General features: G+C 52.7%; 1 protein-coding gene across 2 annotated transcripts in view; it reads left to right on the plus strand.

The window, feature by feature from the left end:
* The first annotated feature begins 2,316 nt into the window (after window positions 1-2,316).
* LOC148431077 (uncharacterized) overlaps window positions 2,317-23,186 on the plus strand; it is a 54,724-nt gene continuing 33,854 nt past the window's right edge. For both annotated transcript variants that reach the window (XM_088466364.1, XM_088466365.1), the window contains exons 1-4: window positions 2,317-2,452; window positions 8,330-8,420; window positions 8,563-8,704; window positions 8,841-8,933. In XM_088466364.1, the coding sequence (XP_088322490.1) occupies window positions 2,332-2,452; window positions 8,330-8,420; window positions 8,563-8,704; window positions 8,841-8,933 (447 nt within the window). In that variant the 5' untranslated portion in view covers window positions 2,317-2,331. The remainder of the gene's footprint in view (window positions 2,453-8,329; window positions 8,421-8,562; window positions 8,705-8,840; window positions 8,934-23,186) is intronic.

Raw genomic sequence — 23,186 nt, forward strand, 5'->3', positions numbered from 1 at the left:
CCTGCCGCCCTCTCTCCTCCTCCTCCTCACTGTCCTGCCGCCCTCTCTCCTCCTCCTCCTCACTGTCCTGCCGCCCTCTCTCCTCCTCCTCCTCCTCCCTGTCCTGCCGCCCTCTCTCCTCCTCCTCACTGTCCTGCCGCCTTCTCTCCTCCTCCTCACTGTCCTGCCGCCCTCTCTCCTCCTCCTCACTGTCCTGCCGCCCTCTCTCCTCCTCCTCCTCACTGTCCTGCCGCCCTCTCTCCTCCTCCTCCTCCTCACTGTCCTGCCGCCCTCTCTCCTCCTCCTCCTCCTCCTCCTCCTCACTGTCCTGCCGCCCTCTCTCCTCCTCCTCCTCACTGTCCTGCCGCCCTCTCTCCTCCTCCTCACTGTCCTGCCGCCCTCTCACCTCCTCCTCCTCCTCCTCACTGTCCTGTCGCCCTCTCTCCTCCTCCTCCTCCTCCTCCTCACTGTCCTGCCGCCCTCTCTCCTCCTCCTCACTGTCCTGCCGCCCTCTCTCCTCCTCCTCCTCTCCTCACTGTCCTGCCGCCCTCTCTCCTCCTCCTCCTCCTCCTCCTCACTGTCCTGCCGCCCTCTCTCCTCCTCCTCCTCCTCCTCCTCACTGTCCTGCCGCCCTCTCTCCTCCTCCTCCTCCTCCTCACTGTCCTACTGCCCTCTCTCCTCCTCCTCCTCCTCACTGTCCTGCCGCCCTCTCTCCTCCTCCTCCTCACTGTCCTGCCGCCCTCTCTCCTCCTCCTCCTCCTCCTCCTCACTGTCCTGCCGCCCCTCTCTCCTCCTCCTCCTCCTCCCTGTCCTGCCGCCCTCTCTCCTCCTCCTCCTCCTCCTCCTCCTCCTCCTCCCTGTCCTGCCGCCCTCTCTCCTCCTCCTCCTCCTCCTCCCTTTCCTGCCGCCCTCTCTCCTCCTCCTGACTGTCCTGCCGCCCTCTCTCCTCCTCCTCACTGTCCTGCCGCCCTCTCTCCTCCTCCTCCTCCTCCTCCTCCCTGTCCTGCCGCCCTCTCTCCTCCTCCTCCTCCTCCTCCCTGTCCTGCCGCCCTCTCTCCTCCTCCTCCTCCTCCTCACTGTCCTGCCGCCCTCTCTCCTCCTCCTCCTCCTCACTGTCCTGCCGCCCTCTCTCCTCCTCCTCCTCCTCACTGTCCTGCCGCCCTCTCTCCTCCTCCTCCTCCTCACTGTCCTGCCGCCCTCTCTCCTCCTCCTCCTCCTCACTGTCCTGCCGCCCTCTCTCCTCCTCCTCCTCCTCACTGTCCTGCCGCCCTCTCTCCTCCTCCTCCTCCTCCCCCTCCTCCCTGTCCTGCCGCCCTCTCTCCTCCTCCTCCTCCTCACTGTCCTGCCGCCCTCTCTCCTCCTCCTCCTCCTTACTGTCCTGCCGCCCTCTCTCCTCCTCCTCCTCCTTACTGTCCTGCCGCCCTCTCTCCTCCTCCTCCTCCTTACTGTCCTGCCGCACTCTCTCCTCCTCCTCACTGTCCTGCCGCCCTCTCTCCTCCTCCTCCTCCTCACTGTCCTGCCGCCCTCTCTCCTCCTCCTCCTCCTCCTCACTGTCCTGCCGCCCTCTCTCCTCCTCCTCACTGTCCTGCCGCCCTCTCTCCTCCTCCTCACTGTCCTGCCGCCCTCTCTCCTCCTCCTCCTCCTCACTGTCCTGCCGCCCTCTCTCCTCCTCCTCCTCCTCCTCCTCACTGTCCTGCCGCCCTCTCTCCTCCTCCTCCTCCCTGTCCTGCCGCCCTCTCTCCTCCTCCTCCTCACTGTCCTGCCGCCCTCTCTCCTCCTCCTCACTGTTCTGCCGCCCTCTCTCCTCCTCCTCCTCACTGTCCTGCCGCCCTCTCTCCTCCTCCTCCTCCTCCTCCTCACTGTCCTGCCGCCCTCTCTCCTCCTCCTCCTCACTGTCCTGCCGCCCTCTCTCCTCCTCCTCCTCACTGTCCTGCCGCCCTCTCTCCTCCTCCTCCTCACTGTCTTCCCCTCACCCCCTGTCAGAGTGTTGGCCAGTGCCTGTACCTCCGTCATCTGCTCCATCCATGGCCTTTATTGAGAATGACACAACACATTCTAACAGTGTGAAAGTTCGGGGTCCGCTATCTCCAGCGCTGTGTACGATTCATTATTATACATTTACTGCACGTTTTAAGACGTCTGTGTGTGAGGTCAGCCGCCATAATCGCCCTCAGCCTTCATCAGAGAAGGAATCTGGACTATACACATCAATGTCGTTCACAGCTCTCGGATAGGGCGTCTTAGTAACAGGCGCTTCCCTATATCCGAGGAAGAGACCCTTCCGGACTCGCTCATAGCCCCCTCCCCAGACTGATGACTGTGCCCCCCCATAGGCTCTGGTGAAGAGATGTAATGGTAAATGAATACACATTAATGCCTTCTCCTGTGCTTTGTCCCCGTTATAGTCCGTGTGTCTCTTTTCAGGGTGGTCATGTGATCCGGTCTAACATACAAGCCAGTGTGGATAAAGCCAGTAAGTATGTGCCCACCGCACCCTCCACCCACAGTGCCTTGTATACAGCTAGGGATGGACATCGTGGCTGGGCTTCCACCATCAGAACTTGTGATGCGATGGTCAGTAGCCATTGCACCAAAAGTATTCAATGATAGAAACCAGTCATGATTTCTTCATGCTCATAAAACATTGTTTCTTCTTCAGGGTCCATAGGCTCCACAGAGAGACCTTGGGGTGTAGGTTGTGGATGAGGAATCCATGCACCACGCAGTTAGTTTTCAGCTCCCAGGATGCACTGGGTCCCACTCTCCCTTTACCCCGAGCCAGAGGCACCTCAGTTTTGTCGGGTCACCGTGACGCGGGCAGCTCCTCTGACAGCCCTAAAAGCTTTTTTATTTTATGATTTGTTCTTTTACTTTTTTCTGTTAAGCAGCAGACTATCCATAGGACGTCTGCGCTGCCATTCCGTCACCCCTCCGGCGCCACAACGCCAGGTCAGGCTGGGGATTTCGATGTGCATCCTTGGTCTTTGCTAGCCGGCCCCGTAGTAGGACACAGTCTGCAAGCCGGACGCTAGGGGACAGGTAAGACGGGTCATCGCTTGCGGTGATCCGCGCTTTAGCAGTCCTACCTCCAGGCTCAGGGCACAGACCGGAGGTGCTGAGTGTGGACGCAGGGTCCAGCCACCACGATCCACTAGACCACCAGGGACAATTGGTGTGGGAACCAGCGTCCCAGTGATTTAACAATCAGCAAGGAGAGGTCAGCTTCCCCCATTATAGCGGCTCCTCAGCTCAGGGCGCCATTCCTCGGAGGTCTCGCTTCTCGGAGCTGCTCTCCTCCGGCCACGCCCCTCTGAGGTCTCCGGCGGCCATTTTCTTTCAGTGGCACAGTTGCAGCTCTCTCTGGGTAACGCAAGGTCCGGTCCCCCTACATACCTCTCCCTGGTATCAGCGTATGTAATGCTATAGCCTATCAGACACTGAGTCTGCGTAGCTGATGGTAGTGCCAGTTTGCAGTTGTATTTCTGCATTGTATGTGACTTGTGCTAGCGCTGCCTGTCTGTGTCTATTATCAGTATATATCTATCCCTTTCCTCTAATTCTGCCCTAATACAGGTGTAGTCAGGGCGGTTCCTATACCTCACATCTATAGAACTTAACATTTGTGAGGTTTGTCACATACAGTTGTGTGGTGCACTGTGCCATATTTAGGCTGTGGGCTCCTGCAGCTTACCCAGGCATCAGACAGGACCAGTGTATTGCTCTCCTACTGGTGTCCTACATACTCGTGGTTGCATTATACCCAGTGCCATATTGTGTGTTATTTTGCTCAGCAGATATGTCTGACGGGGACAAGGATAACGAGCACACTTCTGCACCCATTCTGCTATGTTGCAGATCATGTGCTGCAGGTTTAAGTGAGGAGGATTGGGTTAGGGAAGGATTGTGTGTGAGGTGTTATAATCCTCCATGCACCTCAAACCTCCCGGCACCTGTACAGGAGCCCCCCTGGGCTGCCTTTTCTCAGGTCCTAGCCTCCATCGCGGGCCACTTAGCGGTTCTGGCTGTTTTTCCCCCTATGGGGTTACCACCACAGACTGTTATGCCCCCACAGGAATTACCACAACAGATTCCAGCTATGCAGCCTCCTCCTGTGCCTCCACCATGGGTAGACGTTCTCTCTACTTCAGTGCAGAGCCTGGCAGCTTCCTCTACTGCCCTCCAGACCATGTTGCAGGGTGAGAAACCCCTAAAGCCAACTAAGCGTCCTGTGATGTCATCACAGTCCACACAGCTATGAGTCTGAGATATCGTCTGACGACGGTGAGGTGGCTGATGTCTCGGACCCCGACTATCCTCTGCAGGAGGTGTAGACTCTGTCTAAAATTAATATTCCTGCTTTGGTTGCGAGCTGTCAGATCCTTCTTAGTTTTAGAGGATGACGAGCCAGCTCCTCAATCCAAGCACCCTCTGTTTAAAAGAATAAAGGTGAGTTCCGCAGAATTTCCTCTGTCAGATCAGCTAGTAGATCACATGGCTGCTGCCTGGCAATCGTCTGGTAAGGGGAATCAACCTCAGAGGCGTCTGACCTCATGTTACCCATTTCCTGAGGCTCATTGTAAGAAATGGGAATCACCTCCAGCGGTGGATTCCCACGTTACACATTTAATTAAGAGTGCTACGTTACCTATGCCTTTCATTTCTTCCTTAAAGGGTCCTACAGATAGGAAAGTGGAAACTTGCCTAATGTACTCTCTTACAGGGGCTGTTGCCTCCCGTCGGACTGGGTACTCCTAACAACGGACGCGGAGACTGTTAGGAGTACCCAGTCCGGGATCCAAAAGGAGCGACCCTTGGTTAGCTGAGATGTCTGTAGCCGCCAAGAACGGGACAGACGTGCCATTATCTGAGCTTTGATCCAATGGGGTAACACGTTCTGCCTGGAGAGGATCAGCCTTTGCAAAGGCCTGGAGTGGAACTGAGCATATTCCACCATATCGAAGGTGGCTACCATAGATCCAGAACTTGCTGAGTGGACTGACACTTGGCGACTGTGGAGGAATCTGCGCACTCGTAGTTGAAGATTGGAGATCTTGTCTGACGTAGATCTTTGATTCCGGGGCGCAGTGACTGGTCAACGCTCCTTCCAGGGCTGTTGGACACTGGTCGACTCAACCCTGACAATCAACTTATTGGAGCTTCAAGCTGTCTACAGGGCCCTCATCCAGGCACAGGACATACTTCAGGGAAAACCTCTACAGGTAGTCCGACAATGCCACAACCGTGGCTTACATCAGCCTTCAAGGAACCACTAGAAGTCGGGCAGCAATGACAGAAGTGTCACGCATTCTGAAATGGGCCGAGGGTCACCTTCTGGCCATCTCGGCAGTGTTCATTTCGGGAGTTCTCAATTGGCAAGCAGACTTCCTCAGCCGTCACGACGTGCATACCGGGGAATGGTCTCTTCACCCAGAGGTTTTTCAACTCCAAGTGAGCTAATGGGGCCTTCCAAAGGTGGACCTCATGGCCTCCCGACACAATCACAAACTGCCAGTGTACGGGTCCAGAACAAGGGATGCCGAGGCAACCTTTGTCGACGCATTGTCAGTGAAGTGGACCTTCCAGTTTGCATACCTATTCCCTTCAGTCTCCCTTCTTTGAGTTCTTCGGAAGTTGAAACAAGATGGAGGCACTGTCCTGCTGGTGGCTCCAGATTGGCCCAGACGTCATTGGTACTCAGATCTTCGGAGTCTCTCCATCGACACTCCGTTCCTGCTGCCTCAGCGTCCTGACCGGTTGTCTCAAGGTCCTTGCCTTTATCCGGACCTGGATCGTCTGCCTTTGACGGCGTGGCTCTTGAGACATCCCTCCTAAGGTCCAAATGATTCTTTAGCTATGTGGTCAAATCTATGCTCAGAGCGCGTAAGCCAGAGTGTGGCATACATATTTCCAATGGTGTCGTTCCAGAAGCTATGACCCTCAAGTGTTTAGGATTTCCAGAGTCCTGGCTTTCCTTCAAGCAGGATTGGACCTTGGACTCCGCCTTGCCTCGCTGAAAGTGCATGTCTCTGCTCTTCCCATTTTGTTCCAGCGTAGACTTGCTCTACTACCAGATCTCCACACCTTCCTCCAGGTGTCCTCTGTATACAACCTCCCTTTGTCCCCCAATGGCTCCATGGGATTAGTCAGTAGTTTTCTGTGCCCTCCAGAGTCCTTCGTTTGAATCCCTGGAATCTGTGCAACTCAAGTGGCTCACAGCGAAAGTTGTTACTCGTTTCCACATTTAATGAGGAAATTGTAGTTCCGGCCTTTCAATCACCAGACCTATCGGCAGGTGAGGCCTCCTTGGATGTGGTCCGTGCCCTCAGGATCTACGTGGACCTACCAGTTCACTTCGGAGATCAGACTCCTTATTTGTACCCTATGGATTTCACAAGAAGGGATGGCCAGCCAACAAACAGACATTGGCTAGATGGCTTCACATGACTCTCACATGCTTACACGCAGGCAGGCCTTCCTGTACCGGCTTCTGTTACCGCTCATTCTATTAGCTTTGAGTCCTTCGTGGGTAGCTCGCCGTGGCGCCTTAGCTATACAGCTTTGTAAGGCGGACACGTGGTCCTCTGTCCATACATTTCTGAGGTTCCATGCCTTTTGATATCTTCGCCTCTCAGGTTGCTTCCTTTGGGCGCCAGTTTATCCTCTCAGCACAGGAGCGTCCCCACCCTTAAAGGACTGCTTTGGGACATCCCCAAGGTCTCCCTGTGGAGCCCTTTGGACCCTGAAGATGAAGAAAGTTAAAAGGTAAGGTTTACCATAACTCATTTTCTAAGTCCTTAGGGTCCACAGGATACCCGTCCTGACGCACCTGGCTTCATATGAGCTATGTTTCTGGTCACCGGTTTCCCGTCTCCTCCTACGTGAGAGTGTGATTCATGTGTGTACCACTCTCCCTTCTCTCTTCTCCACCGGCCATTGGCTTGTCACGAACTGAGATGCCTCTGGCTCGGGGGCGGGGGTATAGGGGGTTGGACCAGTGCATCCTGGGAGCTGAAAGCTTTAACGGTGTGGTGCCCGGTCCTCAACCACCACCTACACCCAAAGGTCTCCCTGTGGACCCTATGCCGCCACTCTCCCTCCAATCCCTTTGTATCCAACACTGTGCCACTAATCCCAGTGTATATAGTCCTGTCCCCCTTCCTTCCATTCCCTCTGTTTACAGCCATGCCCCTCTCTCCAATCTCCCTGTGTACAGCCCTACCCTCCGCCCTCCCTCCTATCCCCTTATCCACCACTGTACCCACCAATCTCAGTGTATACAGCCCTGCCCCCACTCTCCTTCCTATCCCAGTGTATACAGCCCTGCCCCCACTCTCCCTCCTATCCCAGTGTATACAGCCCTGCCCCCACTCTCCCTCCTATCCCAGTGTATACAGCCCTGCCCCCACTCTCCCTCCTATCCCAGTGTATACAGCCCTGCCCCCACCCTCCCTCCTATCCCAGTGTATACAGCCCTGCCCCCACTCTCCCTCCTATCCCAGTGTATAGAGCCCTGCCCCCACCCTCCTTCCTATCCTAGTGTTTACAGCCCTGCCCCCAATTCTTCCTCCTATCCCAGTGTATACAGACCTGCCCCCACTCTCCCTCCTGTCCCAGTGTATACAACCCTGCCCCCACCCTCCTTCCTATCCTCTGTATACAGCCCTGTCCCCTCCCTCCCTCCTATCCTCTGTATACAGCCATGCCTCTCCCTCCAATCTCACTGTGTTCAGCCCTACCCTCCTCCATCCCTCCTGTATCCACCACTGCTCCCACCAATCCCAGTGTATACAGCCATGCCCCCACTCTCCCGTCGTAGTGTATACAGCCCTGCCCCCACCTTCCTATCCCAGTGTATACAGCCCTACCCCCACCCTCCCTCCTATCCCAGTGTATACAGCCCTGCCCCCACCCTCCTTCCTATCCCAGTGTATACAGCCCTGCCCCCACCCTCCCTCCTATCCCAGTGTATACAGCCCTTCCCCCTCCCTCCTATCCCAGTGTATACCGCCCTGCCCCCAGCCTCCCTCCTATCTCAGTGTATACAGCCCTGCCCCCAGCCTCCCTCCCATCCCAGTGTATACAGCCCTGCCTCCACCCTCCCTCCTATCCCAGTGTATACAGCCCTGCCTCCACCCTCCCTCCTATCCCAGTGTATACAGCCCTGCCTCCACCCTCCCTCCTATCCCAGTGTATACAGCCCTGCCCCCCACCCTCCCTCCTATCCTCTGTATACAGCCCTGCCCCCACCCTCCCTCCTATCCCAGTGTATACAGCCCTGCCCCCACTCTCCCTCCTATCCCAGTGTCCCTACATAGTATATGGATAATAATTATCCTGTGCTTTCTTTCAGATATTGGGAATAATTTGGCCAGCAAGGGACTCTTTAAAGAATCTTTGAGATATTTTGCAGAAGCAATAAAGTTAAACCCGGTGGAGTACAGGTGATTGTTACCCCGTGGTGTCTTATTATCACAATAATGCCTAGACCCCCCCCCCCCCCGGGTCTCATGGCCCCTGTTTTGTTGGGCTGCCTGCGTTCTGTTACCGTCGTGTCTTTAATAATACTGTATTTCATGTGCACAGGTTTCTGGGTAACCGTTCTTATAGCTATGAACGTATAGGGAGCTTTCCGGAGGCGCTGCGGGACGCAGAGATGGCGCTGGAGCTAGAGCCACACTTTACAAAGGGCCATTTCCGGAAAGGCCGCGCCCTGAAAGGCCTGAAGGTAAATAATGATATAATGGTCATTGTCGCCGTTCCCTTGTGATGTCCCCCTCCTACTTCCCCCAAATGTTTTATATCCTGTCCGCCCCCCACTCACCAGCGTCCTTATTCTCTGTACCATCTCCCTGTGTCTGCAGAGATACTCTGAGGCCATTGCAGCCTTTCAGCAGGTGTTACTATGTGACGTTACTCACGTGGAGGCCGCGGCGGAGATATCACTCTGCAAACAGGTCAGGTTATCATTTACTTATCTGTCACTCGTGTACATCCACTAACCTCATTTTATTTCCCAAGCACCAATATTCACCGTCTGGATGGCTTCCCACAGATCCCGGTATTGGTAGGTGCAGGATCTTCCATGCGAATGGACCACAAATGCTCAAAGTGGGTTCAGGTCGGGTGAGCGCGGGGCCGCACCATTCGTCTGAACTCTCCAGGTCGGGTGAGCGCGGGGCCGCACCATTCGTCTGAACTCTCCAGGTCGGGTGAGCGCCTGGCCGCACCATTCGTCTGAACTACCCAGAATGCTCCTTGGATCAATTCTGGACAACTTGGGACCGATGACACTGTGCATTATCCTGCTGGGAATGATTATATTATTATTAGTTATTACCAGTTATGTATATAGCGCGCACACATTCCGCAGCGCTTACAAAGAATATTTGGCCATTCACATCAGTCCCTGCCCCGGTGGAGCTGTGACACCATAGATTAAGGAATGTTGAATGTCCGCACAGTCTCGGAAATGGAATATCCCATCCGTCGAGCACCCCACTATCATGCCCCGTTCTAACTCCGATAATTCACGTCGCCTTGCCACGAGCAGCGTAATGCCGTGGGTGTGTGTAAGATATAACTAAAGCACCTTGAGGTATCCCGTCAGGGTGTACGACAGGAGACCAGCACACCACCATTTAATGAAAAGAGCATCATCCAAAATGTTTATTATAATAGCTGAGAGTTGTCCCGGCTGTTGCCATCTGTGCGGCTCCCGTTGTGTAGTCCTCTTCGGGCATTATTGAGGGGCTTTGCCATTCACACTGTACCTCACCCAGCGCCTAATTGTCCCTGGACACTCGTGGGCTTTGTGTGCGACGCTGAGGAGCTCCCATCCCCCAGCCTAACCTTCGTGGCAAGCCGTGGTCTTGATTTCCAGCCGCCGGTTGCCGCAATAAAGTGCGGGGTCGCTGCTGATCTCTGCTCTCCCACACAGCGCTAAATGTAGGAGACCAGAGGACCGTAGCCTTACATTCAGGCTGCCTATAAATTGAGGATCTGGAGACACCCTTCGGGCAAAATACCCTGAACCCGCGTATCGGCCGCCATCTTGATACTAGGAGGCACATTCTATCACAGGTCTTTGCCCTAATATTACTATTACACTTACTGTATCTACTAATGGCCAGTGAGTCCCTAGCAGTGATGTCCCACAATACCTGCAGATTCCTGTTATCCTGTAAGATATTACTGTGATAGTCCCGAGCTCTGTGCCTCTCATACCTGCAGATCCCTGTTATCCTGTAAGATATTACTGTGATAGTCCCGAGCTCTGTGCCTCTCATACCTGCAGATCCCTGTTATCCTGTAAGATCTTACTGTGATGGTCCCAAGCTCTGTGCCTCTCATACCTGCAGATCCCTGTTATCCTGTAAGATCTTACTGTGATAGTCCCGAGCTCTGTGCCTCTCATACCTGCAGATTCCTGTTATCCTGTAAGATCTTACTGTGATAGTCCCGAGCTCTGTGCCTCTCATACCTGCAGATCCCTGTTATCCTGTAAGATCTTACTGTGATAGTCCCGAGCTCTGTGCCTCTCATACCTGCAGATTCCTGTTATCCTGTAAGATCTTACTGTGATAGTCCCGAGCTCTGTGCCTCTCATACCTGCAGATTCCTGTTATCCTGTAAGATCTTACTGTGATAGTCCCGAGCTCTGTGCCTCTCATACCTGCAGATTCCTGTTATCCTGTAAGATCTTACTGTGATAGTCCCGAGCTCTGTGCCTCTCATACCTGCAGATTCCTGTTATCCTGTAAGATCTTACTGTGATAGTCCCGAGCTCTGTGCCTCTCATACCTGCAGAATCCTGTTATCCTGTAAGATCTTACTGTGATAGTCCTGAGTTCTGTGCCTCTCATACCTGCAGATTCCTGTTATCCTGTAAGATCTTACTGTGATAGTCCTGAGCTCTGTGCTTCTCATACCTGCAGATCCCTGTTATCCTGTAAGATATTACTGTTATAGTCCCGAGCTCTGTGCCTCTCATACCTGCAGATTCCTGTTATCCTGTAAGATCTTACTGTTATAGTCCTGAGTTCTGTGCCTCTCATACCTGCAGATCCCTGTTATCCTGTAAGATATTACTGTGATAGTCCCGAGCTCTGTGCCTCTCATACCTGCAGATTCCTGTTATCCTGTAAGATCTTACTGTGATAGTCCTGAGCTCTGTGCCTCTCATACCTGCAGATTCCTGTTATCCTGTAAGATCTTACTGTTATAGTCCCGAGCTCTGTGCCTCTCATACCTGCAGATCCCTGTTATCCTGTAAGATATTACTGTTATAGTCCCGAGCTCTGTGCCTCTCATACCTGCAGATCCCTGTTATCCTGTAAGATATTACTGTGATAGTCCTGAGCTCTGTGCCTCTCATACCTGCAGAATCCTGTTATCCTGTAAGATCTTACTGTGATAGTCCTGAGCTCTGTGCCTCTCATACCTGCAGAATCCTGTTATCCTGTAAGATCTTACTGTGATAGTCCTGAGCTCTGTGCCTCTCATACCTGCAGATCCCTGTTATCCTGTAAGATATTACTGTGATAGTCCCGAGCTCTGTGCCTCTCATACCTGCAGATTCCTGTTATCCTGTAAGATCTTACTGTGATGGTCCCAAGCTCTGTGCCTCTCATACCTGCAGATCCCTGTTATCCTGTAAGATCTTACTGTGATAGTCCCGAGCTCTGTGCCTCTCATACCTGCAGATCCCTGTTATCCTGTAAGATCTTACTGTGATAGTCCCGAGCTCTGTGCCTCTCATACCTGCAGATTCCTGTTATCCTGTAAGATCTTACTGTGATAGTCCCGAGCTCTGTGCCTCTCATACCTGCAGATCCCTGTTATCCTGTAAGATCTTACTGTGATAGTCCCGAGCTCTGTGCCTCTCATACCTGCAGATTCCTGTTATCCTGTAAGATCTTACTGTGATAGTCCTGAGCTCTGTGCCTCTCATACCTGCAGATCCCTGTTATCCTGTAAGATATTACTGTTATAGTCCCGAGCTCTGTGCCTCTCATACCTGCAGATCCCTGTTATCCTGTAAGATCTTACTGTGATAGTCCCGAGCTCTGTGCCTCTCATACCTGCAGATTCCTGTTATCCTGTAAGATCTTACTGTGATAGTCCCGAGCTCTGTGCCTCTCATACCTGCAGATTCCTGTTATCCTGTAAGATCTTACTGTGATGGTCCCGAGCTCTGTGACCCTCATACCTGCAGATTCCTGTTATCCTGTAAGATCTTACTGTGATGGTCCCGAGCTCTGTGCCTCTCATACCTGCAGATCCCTGTTATCCTGTAAGATCTTACTGTGATAGTCCTGAGCTCTGTGCCTCTCATACCTGCAGATTCCTGTTATCCTGTAAGATCTTACTGTGATAGTCCTGAGCTCTGTGCCTCTCATACCTGCAGATTCCTGTTACCCTGTAAGATCTTACTGTGATAGTCCCGAGCTCTGTGCCTCTCATACCTGCAGATTCCTGTTACCCTGTAAGATCTTACTGTGATAGTCCCGAGCTCTGTGCCTCTCATACCTGCAGATTCCTGTTATCCTGTAAGATATTACTGTGATAGTCCTGAGCTCTGTGCCTCTCATACCTGCAGATTCCTGTTATCCTGTAAGATCTTACTGTGATAGTCCTGAGCTCTGTGCCTCTCATACCTGCAGATCCCTGTTATCCTGTAAGATCTTACTGTGATAGTCCCGAGCTCTGTGCCTCTCATACCTGCAGATCCCTGTTATCCTGTAAGATCTTACTGTGATGGTCCCGAGCTCTGTGCCTCTCATACCTGCAGATCCCTGTTATCCTGTAAGATCTTACTGTGATGGTCCCGAGCTCTGTGCCTCTCATACCTGCAGATCCCTGTTATCCTGTAAGATCTTACTGTGATAGTCCAGAGCTCTGTGCCTCTCATACCTGCAGATTCCTGTTATCCTGTAAGATCTTACTGTGATAGTCCCGAGCTCTGTGCCTCTCATACCTGCAGATTCCTGTTATCCTGTAAGATCTTACTGTGATAGTCCCGAGCTCTGTGCCTCTCATACCTGCAGATTCCTGTTATCCTGTAAGATATTACTGTGATAGTCCTGAGCTCTGTGCCTCTCATACTTGCAGATCCCTGTTATCCTGTAAGATCTTACTGTGATAGTCCTGAGCTCTGTGCCTCTCATACCTGCAGATTCCTGTTATCCTGTAAGATCTTACTGTGATAGTCCTGAGCTCTGTGCCTCTCATACCTGCAGATTCCTGTTATCCTGTAAGATCTTACTGTGATAGTCCTGAGCTCTGTGCCTCTCATACCTGCAGATCCCTGTTATCCTGTAAGATCTTACTGTGATAGTCCTGAGCTCTGTGCCTCTCATACCTGCAGATTCCTGTTATCCTGTAAGATCTTACTGTGATAGTCCTGAGCTCTGTGCCTCTCATACCTGCAGATTCCTGTTAACCTGTAAGATCTTACTGTGATAGTCCTGAGCTCTTTGCCTCTCATACCTGCAGATCCCTGTTATCCTGTAAGATCTTACTGTGATAGTCCCGAGCTCTGTGCCTCTCATACCTGCAGATTCCTGTTATCCTGTAATGTCTTACTGTGATAGTCCCGAGCTCTGTGCCTCTCATACTTGCTTCCTGGTGAGCGTCATTGGTTCCAACGTGTGACAGTGGTAATCTCATATCTGTTTACCAGTGCCCAGCCACAATTACGTGAATATGTCTGATTAAAGAAAGTTGTGTCCCCCTGGATGATGCCTTCTCCGCCCATGCAGTGACCTTTCTTCCCTGAGTCGCTATTGCCACGACGAGCTGTGCCACCACCTTCCAATTAATTTGCTGTACCCAGTTTCTATCTTTGAATATGCCATCTAAGAATACAAGACAACACAAACTACCAAACACCCATCTACTTTCCAGCTACTCCTGTGTCTAAATTGTGTCAGATGCCTTCTCCATCATCTGGGACGATGTCCAAGTCTGCCGCACGAGACGGTTTCCCCTGCCGGTTTGCGCCTAGATTTGAATGTTTGCAGCATTTCGGGCTGATGTGCTGAAGGGTGTGGATACTTCTATACAATCTATACAGACTGATCTTGTGGCCGTACAGACCATCTGGAGGAGAAAATGCAGGAATTGGTATCGGCCCATAACGACCGGCTCACGGCTCATTCTGATCTCCAAGGCAAAGTATCGTCCATGAGAGAGAAAGTGGTGGATATGGAGGATAGATCACGAAGAAATAATCTGAATATTTGTGGCATTTCCGGATTCTGTGTCCAATGCGTAACTGCCGGAGTACGTTTCTAAATTGTTCCTCAAGCTGGTGTCCACAGCTTCTCTACAGGGCTTGCTAATCGATAGGACCCACCCACCGCCTTCCTAACCCGAGTACAGGAGCAGTAACTATCCTCCAGGTACCTTAATGCGTGTACACTTTTTCTCTTCAAAGAGCGAATTCTGCATGTTACACGCCAAGCTGGCGGTACAGACACCTTTGGGGTCTTCATATCTTCCCGGACCTGTCGGCTGTTACCCTGTCTAAGAGACGCTCGTTTCACTCCATCACTACGGCTCTAAGGGACAATGACATTACCCATCGCTGTGGTTTCCCGGGGAAACTCCTGGTCAGCTTCTTATGTTATTTCACCTGTAGAGGCTGGAGATCAGCTATTGGCAGAACGGGACATTACAGTCCCCGCTCGTGTCTCCAGGTCTAACCGTCACGTGTCCCAGGACTGGTCTAAGGCCACGGGAGAATGTTCTGTATATACATTTATTGTATGGATCCTGTTAGATATATCCCGATGCTGTAACCTCTACTCGCCCAGAGATTATGAATAAAGCAAATGTCTCTTATAACAAGAGATATGGTAAGAACTTACCTTTGTTATCTCTGTTTCTACGAAGTCCATAGGGTCCACAGGGTGACCTTGGGGTATAGCTGGATCCTGGATCCTCGGGCACCACGGAGTTAAAGCTTTCAGCTGCTCCCAGGATGCATTGGGTCCAACCTCCCCTATACCCCGCCCCCGAGCCACAGGCACCTCAGTTGGTAAGCAGCCCAGGCCGGAGGAGGAGACGAAACAGAGAGAAGGAAGTCTGGAACACACAAGAACCATACTCACAGAAATGGGAGACGGAAAACCGGTGACCAGTCACAGAGCCCATATGAAGCCAGGTGCGTCAGGGCGGGTGCCCTGTGGACCCTATGGACTTCGTAGAAACAGAGATAACAAAGGTAAGTTCTTACCATATCTCTTGTTTTCTACTTCAGGGTCCATAGGGGTCCACAGGGTGACCTTGGGGATGTCCCAAAGTAGTCCAACTAAGGGCGGGGACGCTCCTGTGCTGATAGGAGAACCCGGCGCCCAAAGGATGCATCCTGAAAGGCAAAGGTGTCAAACGCATAGAACCTCAAAAAGGTCTGAATGGAAGACCAGGTGGCCGCCTTACAGAGCTGAACAGCAGAGGCGCCACGGCTAGCAGCCCAAGAAGGGCCCACGGACCGAGTGGAATGAGCCTTAACAGAGGCTGGAACAGGTAAACCCTCCTGCATATAAGCCTCAATAATAACAGAACGAAGCCAACGGGCTAGAGTCTGTTTGTTGGCAGGCCAACCCCTCTTGTGAAAACCAAAGAGGATAAACAAAGAATCCGACTTCCTCACAGAACTAGTCCGGTCCACATAAACCTGGAGTGCCCTTACAACGTCTAAGGAAGTCTCCCCAGCCGAAAGATCAGGTGACTGAAAGGCTGGTACAACAATTTCCTGATTAATGTGGAACCTGGAAACCACCTTAGGCAGGAAATCAGGACGAGTGCGAAGCACCGCTCTGTCCTGATGAAAAATCAGAAAAGGGGGACGACAAGAAAGCGCCCCCAAATCTGAAACCCTCCTGGCAGAAGCAATTGCCAAGAGGAAAACAGTTTTAAAAGTTAGCCACTTGAGCTCCACTGACTCCAAGGGCTCAAAAGGAGGACCCTGTAAGGCCCTAAGAACCACCGCCAAATCCCACGGGGCCACAGGTGGCACAAAGGGAGGCTGGATTCTCAAAACACCCTGGAAAAAGGTGTGTACGTCCGGCATAGCAGCGATCCTGCGCTGGAACCACACCGACAGACCAGACACGTGTACCTTCAGTGAAGAAAGACGTAATCCTAAGTCCAAACCGGACTGAAGGAAAGCCAGAATACGCGAAACTCGGAACACCTGGGGATCATAGTTTCTGGCCTCGCACCACTGAAAGTAAGTGTGCCACACTCTGTGATAGATCCTCGCGGAAGCAGGCTTGCGCGCCCTCAGCATGGTGGTAATAACGGAGCTAGAAAAGCCCCGAGACCTCAGGACGGCTGTCTCAAGAGCCACGCCGTCAAAGATAGTCGACCCAGATCCGGGTGAAGACAGGGCCCCCGAGACAACAGGTCCCGCCGTTGAGGTAGGAGGTACGGAGCGTCGATGGACAGGCTTCGCAGATCGGAGTACCACGGCCTTCTGGGCCACGCTGGGGCCACCAGGATCAGTGTGCCTCCGTCCTGTTTGAACTTGCGCAGGACCCGAGGCAGCAGAGATATCGGAGGGAACAAGTAAGCCAGTTGAAACAGCCATTTCACCGACAGCGCGTCTATCAGACTTGCGCCTGCATCCCTTGTCCTTGACCCGTACACAGGCAGCTTGTGATTGTAACGGGACGCCATCAGGTCCAGCTCTGGCAGCCCCCACTTGTCCACGAGTAGTTGGAATACCTCTGGATGAAGCGACCATTCCCCGGGATGCACATCGTAACGGCTGAGGAAGTCTGCCTCCCAATTGAGGACTTCTGGGATGAAAACTGCCGAGAGAGCTGGAAGATAGCGCTCCGCCCAAGCCAGGACGCGGGACACCTCCGACATCGCAGCTCGACTGCGAGTCCCTCCCTGGTGATTGATGTACGCCACCGTGGTGGCGTTGTCTGACTGCACCTGAATGGCCCTTCCGTGAAGAGCGGTGCCGGACGACTGCAGGGCTCTGTATACTGCCCGCAGTTCCAGGATGTTGATGGGAAGAATCGCTTCCTCCGCCGACCAACGACCCTGAAGTGACAAGGAGCCTGTCACCGCCCCCTAACCCCGGAGACTGGCATCTGTCGTGAGCAGAACCCATTCCGGGATCCAAAAGGGGCGCCCCTCCAGGAGATGCGCTGTCTGCAGCCACCAGGCTAGGGACAGACGCACCTCCGAGGACAACACCAGCATCTGAGAGCGGATCCTGTGTGGCAATCCGTTCCATTCTGAAAGAATCAGCCCCTGCAGGGGCCTGGAATGGAACTGGGCAAACTCCACCATGTTGAATGCCGACACCATGGACCCCAAAACTCTCATCGCTGAGTGCACCGACACTCTGCCACTGCTCAGACAACTGTGAATCCGCAGCTGTAAGGAGGAGACCTTCTCTGGAGTCAGAAAAATCCGTTGCTGACGAGAGTCCAGCAGGGCCCCCAAATGAACCATCCGTTGTGATGGGATGAGGGAGGATTTCTTCCAGTTGATCAACCAGCCGTGCGCCTGTAGACAAGCGACCGTTAGGTGGAGATGCTGGATCAGTACCTCCGGGGAGCTTGCCAGCAAGAGGAGGTCGTCTAGATACGGTAGCAACCGTATCCCCTGGCTCCGAAGGTGAGCCGCCATGACCGCCATCACCTTGGTAAATACCCTTGGTGCCGTGGAGAGACCAAAGGGTAGAGCCCTGAATTGGTAGTGGTTGTGGAGAATAGCAAACCGCAGAAACCGTTGGTGCGATGTTGCTATAGGCACATGGAGGTAGGCGTCCTGGATATCCAGGGAGACCATATAATCCCCCGGTTCCATCGCCAGTATGATGGAACGCAAAGTTTCCATCCTGAATTTGGGAACCCTGAGAAACCTGTTCAGGGACTTCAAATTGAGGATGGGGCGATGAGAGCCATTGGGTTTCTGCACCAGAAACAGCGTAGAGTAATACCCCATCCCACGTTGAGACTGTGGTACGGGTATAATGACCCCCGCCGTCAGCAAGGCCTCTATGGCTTCCTGAACCTGCAAGGCCTTGGTTTTGTCCTGAGAAGGACTTGTGCAAAAAAACTGGCAAGGCGGCCTGTGCCGAAAAGACAGGGCGTACCCCTGGGAGACCACTTCTCGCACCCAGGCATCCGTGGTGGTATTGTGCCAGCACTGGGCGAATTGAAGAAGTCGGCCTCCCACTCTGGGGTCCCCCAGAGGGAGGCCCGTCCCATCACGCAGAAGGCTTATCTTCTGGCTTGGAAGAAGGGCGCCTAGCACTCCAGGCTTGCTTCTTTGGCTTTGAGGCGGTCTTGGGTGCGGACTGCCTCGGGAAGGACTGACCCTTTGCCTTGCCCTGAACCCGAAAGGAACGAAACGCCGAGCTCCGGACCTTAGCAGGTGTAGTAGCTGAAGGGAGGAAGGCTGACTTGGATTTTGCCAGGGTTTCTACTATTTTGTCCAGGTCCGGACCAAATAGTAATTCCCCATTAAAAGGTAAGGCCTCCAAGCCTTTCTTTGAATCCGCGTCTGCTCTCCAAGACCGCAACCACAAGGATCTACGAGCAGACACTGCTGCCGCCGAAACCCTAGAGGTCAACAGGCTAGCATCCAAAGATGCTTCTCCAATGTAGGAGGCGGCATCTCTCATCTGTCCTAACAACGCCCCCTGGACGTCCGGAGATTCATCCGTAAACGTGTCCTCCAAGGCGTTGGCCCACCCCTCAATGGCCTTGGCCACCCAGGAGATGGCCATGGACGGCCGGGCTACAGCCCCTGAGAGAGAATAAATAGACTTTAGACAAGTCTCCACCTTCCTGTCCGTAGGATCCTTCAGCGAGGATATAGACGGCAATGGCAAAGTAGCACTCCTGATGAGGCGTGTTACATGGGAATCGACTGCAGGCGGAGTTTCCCATTTCTTACAATGCGCTTCCGGGAATGGATAATTGGACGCCAAGCGTTTCTGTGGCAGGAAACGCTTACTGGGCGTCTGCCAGGCCACCGCCATGTGATCAGTCAACTGATCAGACAAGGGGAACGCTGTAGAAGTAACCTTAGCTTTTTTAAAACTAGGATACCTTGACTTGGGAGCGGGTGCCTCATCCTCAATCAGAAGAATAGCCCGCACCGCCTTAACCAGAGCCCGCACATTGATGGAAGACTTAGTGTCTACCTCCTGGACTGAGGCATCTGAGGCTGAGTCATCCTGTACCTCACCATCATCCGAGAACCCCTCAGAATCCGAAAGATGCGCAGCCTGTGCCATGACTGAGCCCTGGAGGGCACGTCACTGCGCAACATCGACTGAAAAGCCGAAGATGCTGCCGCCAAATCTTGGACAGTGTGGGAAAGCGCATCCACCCAGGGTGGAGGAGCTGTCACAGGAGCCTGAAACGGCACCACAGCCGGCTGTGCCACAGGGGTGGACTGAATATACATTGGCAACCCCGCATAGGGACCAACAGGCTGAGACCCCGGGGGAGTCTGCAATAATTGTGGGACACCCGGGGAATGGGGGATGGCAGGCTGGGGCAACGCCCTAGTAGGGGCGGCAGTCGGGACCGACAGATGGTCCGCGATGGACACCAGCACCTGGGAAAACATCGCCCATGGTGGCTCCTGCGAAATGGGAGGTTTAGACGTACCAGGAACCGCCTGGCACCGTCCGCACACAGGCCGTCCTGTGACAAATCCTCCCTATCCACTCCTGCAGAACAGCGCCTGCAGGAGAACAATGCTGGAGCCCCGGAGTGCTCAATCTCCTCCTCAGACATGACTTAGGAAGAAAACGTGCGCACTCACCAGTGTGCTGAACAACAGCCCACAATATGGCACCGTGTAGCACACAACTGTATGTGACGGACCTCACAAATACGTGATCTATATAGGTGAGGTCAGTAGAAACACCCTTCCCCCGCACACCTGTAGGGCTTGTAGGAGAAGGAAAGGGATAGGTACAGGCTGACAGTAAGTAGAAAAAAGACACAGACAGGCAGCACTAGCAATAGTCACATACCATGCAGGAAGATATACTCACTGCACCTTTCCACTACAATCAACCTCCCAGATTCAGTGTCTGGGAGGGCTATAGCGCTGTGTACACTGTCCTTCTGCAGGGGAGAGGTACACAGGGGGACCGGTCCGCGTGCTCCCTGAGAGTATCCACGCTGCCACAGAGAAAATGGGCGCTGGAGACCTCAGAGGAGGAGTGGCCGAGTATCTGCAGCTCAGCGACGCCAGACTCCGAGCTGAAAGGCGCGCTGAGCTGAGGGGAGGAGCCGCTGACAGGGAAGGCTTCCTCCCCTGGCTAGCATATTAACCCCCGGGTTGCCGGCATCCCGCTTGCCGTGATATTAACCCTGGTTGTCTAGTGGTCTGGCGGGGTATGCCTCCGCTGGAGGGGGGGCCCGCCGCCACCGCTAGCGCCCCCGGTCTGTCCCCTAGACCGGGGGCATGGGACTGCATTTAAAAGCAACCCGCGCACCGCCGCTAATCAGCGGTGCGCGGCTTACCTGATCTCCCCGGCGTCTTCCGGCAGCAGTCCCGGGGGAAGCCAGAGTTCGGCTAGTACAGACTCTGGCTTCCCCCGCCGCGATCCCCAGTTCAGTGCTGGCATCGCGGCGCCAGCAGGGAGAAGGAGCGGCAGCGTGGGCGTCTGTACAGACAGCCCAGCGCTGCTGCTCTAGAGAAAAAACTTATAGTAAAAAATAAATAAATTTAACTAAGTTAAATAAAAAATTAAAAGCTTTAGGGGGCTGCTCCTGCAGCCCACCCCGCAGGGTGACCCGACTCCGGCCGGGCACCATCTAAAACTGAGGTGCCTGTGGCTCGGGGGCGGGGTATAGGGGAGGTTGGACCCAAGTGCATCCTGGGAGCAGCTGAAAGCTTTAACTCCGTGGTGCCCGAGGATCCAGGATCCAGCTATACCCCAAGGTCACCCTGTGGACCCTGAAGTAGAAATATGTTTTGTTTTTTTGTCTCATTCTGTCTCTATTGTAGCTGGTAGTCAGTGTCTGTTTATGTGATTAGTATGTTAGATTGATAGAATACCATTATTATACAGAGGTGAATCCCATAAGTGTTATCTCACTATCTTTTCTAGCTTAAAGTTGTCCCGTGCTAAACTGACTCCACAATTCCACTTTGTTATTGTTTTTGTTGCATTGTGGTTTTAGCGACTCCATGTTTGTTTTTAATTTTTTTTTTGTTTAAAATATTATGGCATGGGCATTTTGAGTTACCTTATTGTTTTCTGGTGGATGGAACGTACAGTGCATCCGGAAAGTATTCACGGCGCTTCACTTTTTCCAGTTAGGTTTAATGCATCCTGGGGGAATTTAGGGTCAGGCACCCTCCCGGGAGGGTTAGGTTTAGGCCAGGGGAAGGGGGGGTTAGCGTTAGACACCCCTGGGGGAAGGTTAGGGTTTGGAACCCCCCCCAGGAGAGTAAGGTTCAGGGTGTGGGGAGGGGGGGGTTAGGTTTAGGCACCCCAGGGGGAAGGTTAGGGTTGGGCACTAAGGGGGAGGTTAGGGTTAGGCACCCCTAACGGATGGTTAGGTAGCTAACTCACCTCCATTGGGCTCTCTTTCCCGGCAGTCATTCATTTCATACCGATCCCCTTTGTCCTTACTAACAAGCTGGAAGACCAGAGCGGCTGTTGTTTGGTTTTAGTTGGTCAGGTGGATGGTAGAGAGGTCACTATAGCCTCCCTATATGCCCCCAATACGCACCAGATTCCATTTCTCAGGCAGGTTTTTGAGGCAGTCCAGCAGGTTACACAATTATAATGGGTGATTTTTAATTTAGTCCCAGATATTAGTTTCGATAAGTCATCACCTCCTGTTCCTGGAACCCGAAGTTTGAATACTGACGCATCCGCTGTATTGTGGAAACTCATGGCGGAATATGATTTATATGACGTATGGCGTGTCCATTCTCCATCTATGAAGGACTATACGTATTTCTCTCATGTGCGTAATACTTACGTATTGACTTGATCTTACTAGATAAATGTACGCTTCAGTATACCCGCCAGTCTCAAATTATACCTATTGTCTGGTCTGACCATGCCTCTGTGTCATGGACTTGGGACGGAGACGCTCTTAAATTACCCCCTAGACCACGGCGATCCCCTGAACACTTATTGTCATCCCCCGAGGCGGCTCAACCCTTAGCGGACACCCTGGCTTCCTACCAGGCAACTGATGATCCCCCAGGACACTTCCATTCCCAATCATTGGTGTGCGTTTATAGCTGTCCTCCATGGCGTTGGCCATTCAAACAAGCTCTCGGCTTAAGATGCAATACTTGCTCCGACAATCCGAATTGGAACTAAGCTTAGAACAAGTTTAGTCTTTAAATAGGACTCGTCCCTCCCGTCTCCTTAGAAGGGAGCTGGTTTCTATACGAAACCAGCTACAAAAGTTCTTTCTAACCCGTATGAATTCTGCTTAAACTAAATTCTAACATAAATGTTACAATCTAAGGAATAAGGCAGCAGGCAAGTCTCTAGCACGTAAACTGCGTAAGCGTCGGGCCAGAAAGAATAGAATATATTACAACCCCTAATAATAAGAAACTGCTCAACCCTGCTGAGATGGCCAATGCCTTTGCTAAATATTATACTGGGCTATATAATTTACATACTGATAGAACGACGGTGCAGCCATCTTCTTTTTTTACAAGATTTTGTTTTTCCTCAATTTTGGGGGGGGGGGGGTTCCCTGGCTGCCATAAATGCTCCGTGGACAGAGCAAGAAACTGTTGCCGTCACTAAAGCGTTGCCTACGGGGAAGGCCTCTGGTCCGGATGGTTTTACTAATTCATTTGATAAACATTTTGCGAACACTGTTACATACTTACATCTCTGTTTAATTTTGCCTCGTGTCGGGGTTCTTTCCCTGCGGAAATGCTAGACGCTCAAATTATTACTTTACCTAAACCAGGAAAATTCCCCCCCACCTATCCGAATTACCGTCCTATAGCTCTACTCAACTCCGATGCTAGCCACTCGCTTGTCCCCTCTGATCCCTCAGTAGATCCATTCGCACCAGGTGGGCTTTGTCGGCGGCAGACCGGCATCGGATAACACTCGCAGAGTTTTTGGTCTAGTTGAATTGATGTTGAAGCGACGTAAGGATTTATTTCTCCTATCCCTAGACGCTGAGCAGGCATTTCATCGCCTTCACTGGCACTTTCTGTAT

This window comes from Taudactylus pleione, unplaced genomic scaffold (assembly GCF_031769625.1).
Source record: "Taudactylus pleione unplaced genomic scaffold, aTauple2 ptg002940l, whole genome shotgun sequence".
Lineage (NCBI taxonomy): Eukaryota > Metazoa > Chordata > Amphibia > Anura > Myobatrachidae > Taudactylus > Taudactylus pleione.